Below are 13144 nucleotides of genomic sequence, written 5' to 3' on the forward strand. Positions count from 1 at the left end.
CGACCATCAAATCAGCGAGGCACATTAGAACTAACAAAAAGCACCTTGAAAGCTGAAGTGCAAAAAAGCAGTCTTACGTCCTCTGTCCCTAACATGGCCGGTGTGTGTTCGTAACAAAGCTGAGATCCTCCTTAAACATTACAGGACGGCAGTATTTATCTAACACAGAGCACGGAGCGAACTTAGATCTGTCTGATTTGTACTTCGACACAAACTTGAGAAGAAAATTCTTCACTTTTGGATCCAGTTTTTTAATCTCCCAGTTGGACAGCAGCTGACAAATGGCCCTCCATCATTTCAGGCTACAGGATAATGAAGGACATTATGTTGTCATGGTGGCGTCTGTGTGTGTGGACACAATTCAAGAATAGTTTCGCTACATTTTCAAATGATTATATGAAGCTCTTTGCCACCTTTTCCGGTACATTAGTGAACATATTCAATCGAATAAATGTATGCATTAGATCCAATTTGATCATTATTGGGTTTATTTATAAATGGGGAGGACAATCGGCTTCACTAATGGCAGCACTGAAGCAGGAGTGCTTGTGGCCAATATCAGTTATCACAGTGATTATGGCAGGACATCAGGGAGGCAGAGTGCTTTGCTGTTTGATTTGATGGTCGAACTTTAATAAAAAAAAATGTGAGTCAAGATTAATGAAAGTCAAAAAAATAAATAAATAGAAAGCAGGATATCTTCAAGCAAAGTAGCTGCCATTACTTGTTTGCTTAGCTCAAGCCCAAGGTTATGACAGTTGTGTTTTGTGCCAACAGGCCAATCTGTCAGCTGAGATCACATTAGACGTTAGAGCACAGATGATAGAGGAAACTTTCTCTCTCTCTGTGTGTGTGTGTGTGTGTGTGTGTGTGTGTGTGTGTGTGTGTGTGTGTGTGTGTGTGTGTGTGTGTGTGTGTGTGTGTGTGTGTGTGTGTGTGTCAGATTGCAGATTAAAGAGTCCATCAAGCCTCAGCGTTTGTCACAGCAGCTGGAGAGAGCCGTCACCACCATTTTCAAGCCTGTGGCCAACCATGATTTCAATGTGAGAAGTAATATCAGCAGTCCTTGTATGCATGTGTCTGTAACTAATTTGTATTACTGTTTGCTGCTCACAGTAGCTGGGCAAGGAAAAAATACCACTGTTGATGTAGAAGTCTTAAAAACTCATGGATCTAATAGGATACACTTGGCATTGTAGGGTAAAAAAAAAAAAGCTGTTGTGCTGACGTAATGTTGCCACCTGCAAGGTCGTCTTTCATAAAGTAACTTAAAAGTCTCTCTCAACCAGAATGAATCACATCAAACTTCAGACAGCACAGTTTGAAATGTATTAATGACCCAGCCTTCATCACTTCATCAATCTCTTCATCACACAAGCAGATAATACTTTTCTTTGTGTTTTCTTTAATGCATTTTGATCTTCTAATGGTTCGCTTGCTGAACTTGATTCTCCATCAGCACCTTTACTTTTCAGTATTAAGTTCTTTCCCAGCTAAAGATGAGATATAAGATGAGTTCAGGATTAAAAATAGATTAGAAATGGAGGGAACTTTTTTGTTTGTTTTTTAATTCCTCAGCTTTGTTGCATTTGTTCAGTTCCATCTTAAAATATAAATATTTCATGGAAATTTTTAACTAAATTACTAAAAAAAAAAACAGCTAAAAATGCATTTTATAAAAGTGCATCTTATCGCATTCTTTTACAGGATTAAGGGGAATTCTTTTAAATTATATTTTTATCTATTATAAGTTTTGGAAATTTTACAGGAGCTGTTTGTATCCAGTTGTGGCTCTTTCACGTGTTAGGTGACTGTCTTAACCGCTACGATGTGCTAAAAAAGGTTAAATAGTTCAGTTAAATTTTTTTTTTAAATAAACAAGACTTCTCGTTTCCCACCTGCAGTACCTTTATGGCCCACCAGGAGGTTGCAGCCCACACTTTGCGAATCAAAACCCACATATATATGTAGTTTTTGTAATGTAACCTCTTGAAGGGAATAATTATGGTATGAAAGGTATTTTACCTTCTGTAGGTCACAATTTTATTAATATTTTAAACTAACAGGTTTATATATTGACTTGGCGTCTTTGGTCTACAGCAATTTCATAGACTGTACATAAAAGATGGACATCCATTGGCTTGTGATGTCCATTTGAGTGTTTTGATCATAACCATTTAACCTTGATGGGTGAAACTTGGATCACAGCATTTCAACAAAGCATACTCCGCTTTATTGGTTAAATTAGAAGATTTTACTGGAAGAAAATCATTCTATATTAAGGAAAATTTAATGAGCAACAAAGACTTAATAAAACCTTGTTTAAGGTTTTAAGATTATTTCTTCAGGTCAAGTGACCAGTCAGGTCATTTCCTCATACTTATTTTTGCAGCTAAAAAAGTCGCAGTTTGAAAGAATGCAAGTTTAAGGTCCACTTTTGCATTTTTCAGATACAGCCGCTAGACCCATCTGTGATCTGTATTTTCTGTGGTCTTCCAGGTTAATTGCCTCTGGCTCATTTTCCCCTTTGGTGGGGTTAATTTGTGGGGATATGACCTCAGAACCTGTTCCAAGATAACAACAAAGCGCTTCCAGGTTTAGGTCCTAGACTTTGGCGTTCAGTAATGCATTTTGGTTCAGTTTGAATTCTATGTGAAAACTGAACAAGCCAAGGGGGGAATGCAACAAGTGTGCCATCAGTTGCTGATTCAAATCAGGAGAAAACAGTCAGTGCACAATTTTTGGTGTTTAAATCCAACTGAAATGAGTTTAGTTGTCTTTAGTCTGGCTATATTATATAGCATTTTAACTGTCATTAATGTTACTGTCATCAGTTTTAATACTGAGTTTGGGTCTAAGATGGAGTATGAGAAGAAAAAGAAGACTGAAGGGAAGATGGTGAGAGCTGAACGTCAGCTCGTGTTGGACATGCTCTTCTCGGCCTTCGAGAAGCACCAGTATTACAACATTAAGGCGCTGGTGGACATCACCAAACAACCTGTGGTGAGCAGCGTGCACGCACACAAACCCATGTGAAACAGGCAACATGTACACACACTCAAACATGCACACATGCAACAGCATCACTGTAAAAAGCATAAAAAAAACCAATACACCTGCCCACTATCCACCTTGCTTTGTTAAATTTGAACAAATCGCCCACGGTGTGACGTTCATGCCTGTTCACACTATCTGTTGTGGCTGAAATTTGGGCCAACGTGTGCACACGCACACATGGCATGAATCGATACAGTGCAGTGGATTCATTCCAGCTCGCAGTGAACAGAAATGTGTAGGTGCTGATGAGACCTTTAGGTCCTCCTCTCCCTCTGATTGCATCTGATTGCATAACCAGTGGCTGAGTAGGAGTCAAACGCCCCAATACACTCCACACCATCATTTCTCTCCTAAAGCACTTGGCTAGCACTCAAATTAACTGAACTAAAGTAACCGAAATGCCCATTATGAAAAGTCTTGAAGCACATTACGGTTATTCATCAGTTGGCGGCCGCATCTTTACAAGCTCAACAGAGACACCTGCTGGTCATTGCAGAGGATTGTCTGATCTACCAAAGAGTAGCCCCTGCTTGCGAGTTCATGCCTGCTGATTAAACCAAAAGTCAATGTTAGCGCATGATTTAAAGTAAGAAGAAACAGCTTTTTGGCCACTTGTTTCAAATAATGAGTCCGTGTATGTACTTTTTTGATATGATCCTTAAATACGTTTGTTACAATTGCAACAGTATGCTACAGGTGCTTTTGAAAAAAATAAGGAAAAGCATATCAGGTCCACTCTAACCCTCTGACAGCTAAACCAGGGTTGTTGTTGTGCCTAAAGGGGAATATTTGCTCACTGCACTTGTCTTTGTAGCTGGTGGATGATTATTAGGGTTATCCAGTTGCCTAGGTAACCTACTACCGTATTTGCCACCCTGTCACATGTCAATCAGTGGCAGTTTTCCTGAAGACACTTCAGTCGCTTACCTCGAAGTTCAGAAAAGTTTAACTCGGGACCCACAAACTGCAGCTATTTCTGTTCTGTTGTCAGTTGAAGTTGCTGATGCCATTGACTTTTTGTGGTTTCTAGTTTCTGCTGTTTGCTTCCTGCGTGAACGCCCCTGAACCAAAAAATGGATTATACCTAACCTTAGACTAACTACTTCTACCAGTGGAGCTCTTTTTAGTACTCTGGGAATATACTTGATCCATAACTGAGGGGGAAAAAAGGACACCAGAAGCCAGAAATCTCATATTCTTATAGCATAGAGTGATTGTGGAAACAGATCAGTGATTTATTAGACCCCACAATATTTCCCCTGTGGATCTCAGGGGAAATTTTCTAAACAGTGGTCACCACCATAGTGGCTCGAGTCCATCATGAGGAGATCGAGAGACACGCTCTCTCTCATATGCGCTGGGTTTCCTCACAGTTCAACAGCTCACCTGGGAGGGGCCATAGACACGTGTCTAAATCACCTGAGCTGACTTCTTTGGGTGCGAAGTTGTGGCTCTTCTCTGAGCCATTTGTGAGCTCCACACCCCTGTATGTGGGACGGCCCTCCTGTGGAACCACAACATGCAGGAAGAGGCACGTGGATTTGGAGTATTGTGGATCAGGCAGCAGACAAAGGCAGGGAGTCAATCACCAGCTCCCAGTAGTGTCATATACTAATAACTGGTACTTAAAGATAAATATGAGGCCAGTACCGGTTTAGCAACTGGTTTAGAACAAGCACAGGAGAAAGTGGGTGTGAACTGAAAAATGAAGGCATACTTTTGTCTTTGTGTGGGTTAAAGTAACAAGGTGCAAATGTTTGCTCTTTGTGCTCAGTTAGTTACAAATTGTCCACAAAATCATGCAACACATCTGTTTAAATGCACCATGTTTCAAGCTGCGTCTTGTGTCTGGCACAGACCTACCTGAAAGAAATCATGAGGGAAATCGGCACATACAACAGCAAAGGCGTTCACAAAAGCACCTGGGAACTGAAGCCGGAGTACCGACACTACCAATCTGACGAGGAGGAGATGCAGACCACCTAGGCCGAGCCAGAGTCCTATTAAGTATCTTCTGGGCCTCAAATTTGCAACAAATTTGTTTTTTTTCCAGTAATTTTGTTTTATGTTGACAGAATTATGGGGAGAAAAAGCTTTGGGTGCACTCAAACATAACTAATATGGCACGTGGTGTAAAATCATTATTTTTGTGGTAGGATAAATTTTTGTGTGTATTCAAAGAAAGAAATAAACGTCCTCTGCTGAGGAAAACAAAGATTAAGGGGCAAACTGGCTCGAAACTTCTAGTAATGCTGCCTCTTTCTAGGAGTGTTACTATGGCAACTATGAACAGCCTTAAGCTATGGTTACAATGAATCACACCAGCTGCTGCTGCTGCTGGTCTGACTGCACCCCAGCTATTAAATGTGTGTCAGCGGGTCTCATTCCCATTAGTTTCGAGTGAGATCAGTAGTGAGCACAACTTTCTTTTTTCCTTTTTTTTTTTTTTTAAAGCCATGCATTTCGGTTTTTGTAATTAACAAAAGTATTAACTCTTCTGTAACCAGCTTATTTTTTTCAAAATGTGATCTCATCTTCACACAAGTCACAAGTATAGACAAACACAGTCTTTAATAGAATTGTCTTTTACCTCTTTTATTTTCCCCCACCAGCACAGTGCAAAGCAGTTCTGCTTTGGTTGCTTTTGAGAAGTAGCCCACATTTCAAAAGGTTTGAGACCCTTTGAAAATGCCACATAACAGCAGTTGGGGTAACATCCATGGGGAAGAAGAAAAGAAAAAAACGTGTTTACGAATCCTTTGTGGATTTCTTCTGATAACCTCTCTCTTAGCTCTCAGCCTGGCAGTTTTGTGGTACCATGACAGTGCCAACTCTACATTAAGAGCTGCTAGTGTGTTGGTGTAGAAGAGTAGAGAAGAGCTAAGTTACAGTCCTGAGCCCAGAGAGAGAGAGAACAGACTTCCCCTGCTTATACCCTCAGTCTCCTTTAATTCACTGCCCACAGCTTGTGGGTGAGGATAGGAATGAAGATGTACAAGTCAATTAACAGCTCTGCTTTCACACTTACTGCATCATCAAAAACAAAAACATGGGTGCAGTTTGTTTTAGAAATGAAGCCTATGTATTAGTCTTAAATATGCATTCTGTATGAAGGCCACTAGATGGTGATAGCTGTGATTGCAGACATTACAAATCCTATAGAAGTCTACAGGAAAACAACCTTTTCTTGTCAAACCTTGCAACAAGTGTCGGTTTATTTTAAGGTTATCTAGTTGTTGAGACTAAAGACCACCTTAGATAAACTAACAAATACATTTGATGTCTGTGCTGTCCTAACGACCAGTTCGACAGTTGGCTACACACGTTTCTTTGTACTGCAGTCCTTGAGCAGTGGATTAAACTGCAGATCACTAGGCTGCTCTGAATCACTACTGTAAAACTATGGACGATCAAAATGAATTAAGTCATTAATAAAATTGGAAATTATGTATTGATATTTTATTACTAACATTTAATGTCACTAACTAATTTTGGCACTTGATGCCCTCCATATCACCTTCACACATTTAACACCAATCTCATCAGTAAATTGCATTCATCATACACCTGACCTTGGGTCAACAGCCGCAAGCACTTTAGTTCACTCCTGAACAACCTCCGTACTACCAGCTCTAGTCATCCTAATTTCTGTGTTTATTCATTACTTTGTATGGCAACATTTTTTCTTGAATTTCGCTTTTATACATGAAGCTTACACATTACATTGCCAGCAGCTACTGGCTGTGACTGTTCTGCACTTCACAAATATCTGAGAATCAAAAAGGTGAAAGAGAAAACCCAAGGACGACTGCACATGAGATCAGTTTGTCAACGCTACAAAAGCATCTTTTCAAGCAATTCAAAAAGGATATTCTGAAATCCAACCTACAAAACTGCCTGTTTGCAGCACCAGAAGTGAAGGTTGACACAGAAATGAAATGGAAAGTTGTGGTACTCGTTTTTATTCATTTTCAAATTAAACCATAAGTCTTTTTTTGTAGATGGAATCTTATTTAATGCAACCACAAACCCAAACTCAAAGGGGTCTGGTGATGCCAACCTGTATGGATTGTTGCTAAAACAGTATGCAGACAGAAGGAAAACAAACGTCTTCTTTCAGCCAGTCAGAGCTTTGCTCGCTGTCCAAGCCTTTTTGTTTCAATCACAAAAACTGGGCCAATCCTGGGACAAAAATCAAACACTGCAAAAGCCAAAAAAGTAAAGGTTAAAAACTGTATTTGGTGACTAATCATGTTTGATTCACCCCCCAGGTTTGGGAGCGGTTCTGTGGGCCGTAATGTGAATATTTAAGAAATTGGACAATGTTTCTGTTCAGGCATGATGCAAGGTAGTGCTCCTCCAGTCTGCTTTGTAGGCCATTTTGGAAGCAGCAGTCAGGTGAACAGCAGATGTAATTCCAGGTAGTTACTGTTTGAAAGAGAGAGGAACAGTGTGTGGTTATTAAATTTAACAATCTACACCCAAGTAGACAGCAGGCATGATTTTACAAACACGGAACATTCATTTAGAAATCCAGACTGAATTAGTGTGTGTACTGTGGCATACGGATGTTCTCCAGCAGAAACACTTTGTAGCTTGAGAAATGTATCAAGTCTTTCCCACTTCATAGCACTTACGCATTTTTCGATCTCCAGGCCATCTTTGAAGAAAAGCATGAATGGTGTGATGCCATCCTCACGGTAGTCCAGCAGACCAACCATGCCCTCTGGGTTCATGGACTCTCCTGTGAAAAACTGCAAGCAAACAGCAACCATTAGACCTTCCTCAGTCGTACAGAAAATCTTTAATTAAAAAAAAAAAGAAGTTCGGATTACAAAGATTTGCAACTCTTAAACCCATAATTTATTCACAGTAGAACACAGAAAATGCCACATTTTTTAAAACTAATAAAATCTAATTTCAAATTTGGCAGCTTTGCTTGAATTTGATGGCAGGGGAAAGTCTCCACATCACCCTCGTTTCATTAACAAGCTTCGGGATGCTGGCTGTCAGCCACAGATCAACATGCCAAAGAACTGACATGTTTATTTCAAACAAGCAAGCTGGTTAAACTTGTCTTTTTGACACTACTTAACAGTAGCACCCAGTCTAGATGTCAAGTATTCACACTACGTTATCACACAGTCTATAAAGCTACAAACTGACAAATGATAGAGGCAAATCCACCTCCAGGATGGATTAGCAATCCATTAGCAATTGATGATGACTCCCAAAAGAAAAACCTGTCAGCTGAGATTCTCCCATACACTGAATTCTCCTGGTGCCAACATGGTTATTGCCACAGTTTTCAGAGCTTCAGCTGCATGATTTAACTCAAGTGTTGTATAGACACACACTCAGAAAGTGACATGCAGGCCTTCCTACAAGACTTGAAAATGTCACTCAAACTCCACCCATTGTCTACACTCCTCACCCTTCCCGTTGGCTTTTAAGGGTTTCCAAAAATTACTGTAGTTACTGTATTCGCAAGGCAAAACTTTATATTTAGTGTGAACACGGTTTAAAATGCCATTTCATCTCTGTATAGCTACCTGGTAGTTCTTGATGTTCCCCAAGATTTTCTTGACTTCTGGTTGGATGTCAGCCATAAAGCTCTCCACTCTATCTGGTTTGGTCTCTTGCAGCTTGGCTTTAACACTAGACATGCAAACAGACACGTTCATTTAACAGAGCCGAAGATCATTCAAAACCAGAACTCCTTCTCACTGGCACATCAAGCTACTCACGCCTTCACATAATCCTTAATGTAAGTCATGTACTGCTTCTTGTCAAAGCCCGTCTCCTGCAGTTTGTGGTTCAGGACGATGTCGACACCGGAGATTGTGGAAGACTCGTTGCCCTCGGTTGCTTCCTCGGCAGAAGCGTTGGCTGCAATTAGAGAATCATCAAACCCTTCTGTCCTGGTGACGGTCTGTAGTTGAGGAGAGGAAGAAAAAAGAAAACAATTATTACTGGTGCATCATAGCAAGGGCAATAGTAAATGATTGGGAAATACCAATAGATCAGTTGGCCTCCAATTCAGTATTTTTGAGCCATTTAAAAATGTATACTGTATTTTCACGACCATAAGGCGCACTTAAAAGTCTTAGATTTTCTTCAAAAAGTACGGCGCGCCCTATAGCGCAGTGCGCCCTGTGTGTTGTAATGAGGACGTAGTAGATAACACAATGAGAACGCTAAAGGGTGAAGTGTGGCCGAGTTGGAGGAAAGACTCGAGCGGTGGATCATCGAGCAAAGAACGAGCGGGAGAAGCGTTTCGACGGTCACCATTCGGCTAAAAGCAGTTTCACTTTCACGAAACTGTGCCATTTTTCCATCCGGACCAGGACTACGGTAGCGCAGCAACTTCCAGCGGATTATAAGGAAAAGCTGGCCATCTTCCGCTCCTACTGCAGCAAACACATCGGCGACAAAAACATCCAGCCCAGCCACATCACTAACATGGACGAGGTCCCGCTCACTTTTGACATCCCGGTGAGTCACACTGTGGAGAAGAAGGGGACCAGCACGGTAGCGATACGCACAACGGGGTATGAAAAGTCTTCTTTCACTGTTGTGCTTGGCTGCCATGCTAATGGACAGAAACTGCCGCCTATGGTGATTTTTAAGCGAAAGACTTTGCCTAAAGAGAAGTTTCCAGCAGGAATCATCATTAAGGCAAATGAAAAGGGCTGGATGGATGAGGAAATGATGAAAGAGTGGCTGAGGGAGGTGTATGTAAGGAGACCAGGTGGTTTTTTTCCACGCATCACCATCGCTCTTAATCTGTGACTCTATGCGTGCCCATCTCACAGCCGATGTGAAAAAACTAGTGAAACAAATGCACTGTGAGCTTGCTGTCATTCCGGGAGGCCTGACAAAGGAGCTCCAACCGCTGGACATCGGTGTGAACCGCCCGTTCAAAGTAAGGCTGCGAGCGGCCTGGGAGCGATGGATGACCGATGGAGACCACAGTTTCACCAAGAGTGGAAGGCAGCGCCGGGCGAGTTACGCCACAATTTGCCAATGGATTGTAGATGCTTGGGCTAACATGTCTGCTGGCACTGTTGTTCGAGCTTTCGCAAAAGCCGGCATCGTTTCCGAGCAGCCGCACGGCACGGAAAGTGACTCTGACAGTGAAGAAAGTGAACTTGGCATGTTTGATGGAGATTTAGCGCAGCTGTTCAATTCAGACACAGAGGATGAGGACTTCGATGGGTTTGATTGATGATAAAAATGTGAGTACCAAACTCAGTTTTGCTCCTGCTTTATTTTTAAATACGCACACTTGTATGCTTGTGTGTTGTTGATGATGACGATTACCGGTAATAGAAATGTGAGTAAGGTACCGAACTCAGGTTTGCTCCCGCTTTATTTTTAAATACGCATACGGTACTTGTATGCGCCCTATGATCCAGTGCGCCTTATGTGTGTGTTAAATACAGTAATGGCACACATAACTGAGACTGCGCCTTTTAGTACAGTGAGTCTTATGGTCGTGAAAATACGGTAACTAACAAGAACAGCCGGCTGACTTAAATGTTGTAGCCCGCAACAGTTTCCCAACCTCTTCGAATCACGTCTTTTTGTTTAAACCTAAAAATGTTACTTTTTATTAACTTAAAAACAAAGCTATAAGTATTTGCCTGGTAACTACATCACCAAGTTTCTTTGACTAATTTTAAAGTATGCTTAAAGACAAACACCAAGCTAACATGATACTTCAAACTGTTCTAGCATTTAAAAATTTTTTTGTCCGATTCTGAGGCAGGTTAAGGACCTTGTAGTTACGCTATTGGAGACCTGCAACTATGAGTCATCTTCAGTCATAGTCAATATGACGTCATGGAAGTACAGCCAGAAATCACATGACTCACTCCAAAAAACATCTACCAATCTACTTTAAACATAGGTAGTGGCCCATCCCGAATAATAATACCAAAGCTGTGAGAAAAATTACAAAACTGGGGAATAAATTTAAAAAGAGCGTACGCATTATTTGTTAATTACCATATGATCGTGTCCCGGTGTTTTAGATGCAAGCTCAGCCAAGATAGAAACAAATAAAATGCTAGTACCTTTATTTTTTTCCCCACCCCCCTTTGTGGTCAGCTTTCCCCACCCCCATTTTCTCTTTTTGGGTGTGTGTGTTGGTATTTGTCCCTCAAATTCCAATTGCTTTGTACATATATCCATTCCAATAGTTTCAGCAGTCTCCTTCCAGTAATTAGCAGTTTCTATGTTACATTAATACGATGATTATTATTCCTTAGATTGAGATAATGATGGCTACTCTCTCAGTAATGAACTCAAAAACTGGTTAAAAAGTAGCCAGAAGCCACTCACAGAAGGAATGGACAATACTGAAAAGGCCAACACAGCAGTCTTGGGCTGTATTGATCTAATGTGTTGTTACATTTCTAGTGAGGTCTGCGTCAGATAACGGTGTAATTTCCCACCAAAGCATAAATCCCTAATAAGGGAGCAGCTTAAAGCAGCTACTTATTCTCTGAGGTTTTATTAAAACAACTTAGTTTTGGGTGTATCCCAACTACACTTTAAATTTCGCTGCAAAGCAGCAATGAACAAGCTGTTGGAAAAGGGTGAAACTAGCTAAATCCTCCGTTGAACATGTGGTTTCGAACTCACCTTTCCTTCAACCTCAAAGAAGATCCCGTTTTCACTTTCTTTGACTTTAAAGGCATCTGAGAACATCTCATCACCTGTAGAAGGAAAAGGGAGGAAGGAACATATTACAACACTCCAAGCTAACATCATCATTTAAAAGAACAGAAACAGCAGCAGCAGAGGCTAAAAAGTTATCCACAATTCAAGGCTGAATCTTATGCGATTAAAATAAAATGTAAGGCGTAGTGGCGGGGAAACACCAACAATGGCAAGTCTAGAAAAATCTGCCGGACAAAAATAAAACTGCAGCAGAGGGGGGGGGGATGCTGAAAGGCCACATTCACCACGTTACTTTACCATGACGAACCCCAACAGTAATAGTCCCAACCCCCGGCAACTACCAAGCTACCTCACCGGTGACTGAGCCGGTGCTCTTTTAGACTTTTATAAAACTTTAATTGAGCCGAAGTGTGGGCAAAGCTAAAAGCTAACCGGCCACAATCACCGGCTAGCCTAACAGGGTGGCTAACTCCACATACTCTTCTGATTGAGTTAGCATCTGGCTAGCTAGCGCTAACTTCCGAACCATGACAACACGAGTTAGCTCGTTAGTGTGACCAACTCTCACCTATAACATCACAACAAACGTGAAATAACACACGCGACCGTCACGCTACCCGGTCAGCGTGAAAGAAGACATGTAAAAAGGTCACTCACCGCTGATAAGGTCCCTGTAGATGATCATTTTGCTGCTTCGGTGTTAATTCTTCCCAGAGACAGAGAGCAGGCCAACCGCCCAAACAGCACGGGAGAGGAAAAAGACCGATCAGGCCGCGAGGCGCTACATTTACATCCTGCTGACGTCACTGTGGGTCGGCTCCTGCTCCGGGTTCTGCTGCCACTTGTGGGTGCAGTGGTCAGACGTGGTACTACAGCTATTCTGAACTAGGAAATTCTGGATCATCACAGCACAAAAGGAGCAGCTTGTAGAATCTGTTGTATGATCTTCTGAGGCCCTTTCTTTGAGATTGTTCCCCATGTCACAACCTCCATGGTGCACAAATTCGCATTTCAAGAATCATCTTTACACAATCATTGAATAAGATATCAGTCGGCAATCGCCCCCAGGAGTCATTAGTTGCTGGGGAAAGATGTGTGTTCCCTGACCAGTTTACAAGTTGTTCCTGGGGAAAATTAAGGGGTGCTGCAGCAAAAGCCTTTAGATTTCTTTGGTTGTTAGCAGTTCCTGGTGTAGCTTGCATGAAAGACACCAACCTGAGGAATTACAAGGAGGTTTTTGGTGTAGTACCATATTTGTTGCAGCCAGTTTTAACTAGCAATTGGCAGCAAACTACAACCATAGTTTTCAGGGGGGTTGCTTGTCTCTAGGCCTGTGTCACTGGGGCTTTGTTTTGTGCATGACAGATTACAAAAATGCCCAAACTTCTTTTTAATGCTG

At 41.5% G+C, this 13144-nt stretch overlaps 2 protein-coding genes across 2 annotated transcripts in view; one reads left to right on the plus strand and one right to left on the minus strand.

Annotated features, from left to right (window-relative positions):
- Positions 1-7117, plus strand: part of LOC309691112 (general transcription factor IIF subunit 2-like) — a 66356-nt gene extending 59239 nt beyond the window's left edge. Inside the window, exons 6-8 of the mRNA XM_082508660.1 lie at positions 944-1043; positions 2860-3003; positions 4915-7117. Of these exons, the coding sequence (XP_082364786.1) occupies positions 944-1043; positions 2860-3003; positions 4915-5043 (373 nt within the window). The 3' untranslated portion in view covers positions 5044-7117. The remainder of the gene's footprint in view (positions 1-943; positions 1044-2859; positions 3004-4914) is intronic.
- On the minus strand, positions 7004-12532 carry tpt1 (tumor protein, translationally-controlled 1). Its single transcript, XM_082508661.1, has 6 exons — positions 12403-12532; positions 11707-11780; positions 8805-8989; positions 8610-8715; positions 7695-7811; positions 7004-7485 (listed from the first exon to the last, which is right to left on the minus strand). Exons 1-6 carry the CDS (start codon positions 12428-12430, stop codon positions 7483-7485), a joined length of 513 nt encoding a protein of 170 aa, XP_082364787.1. The 5' UTR covers positions 12431-12532; the 3' UTR covers positions 7004-7482.
- Positions 12533-13144: the final 612 nt, after the last annotated feature.

This window comes from Aulonocara stuartgranti, assembly GCF_965226115.1.
Source record: "Aulonocara stuartgranti genome assembly, chromosome: 16".
NCBI lineage: Eukaryota > Metazoa > Chordata > Actinopteri > Cichliformes > Cichlidae > Aulonocara > Aulonocara stuartgranti.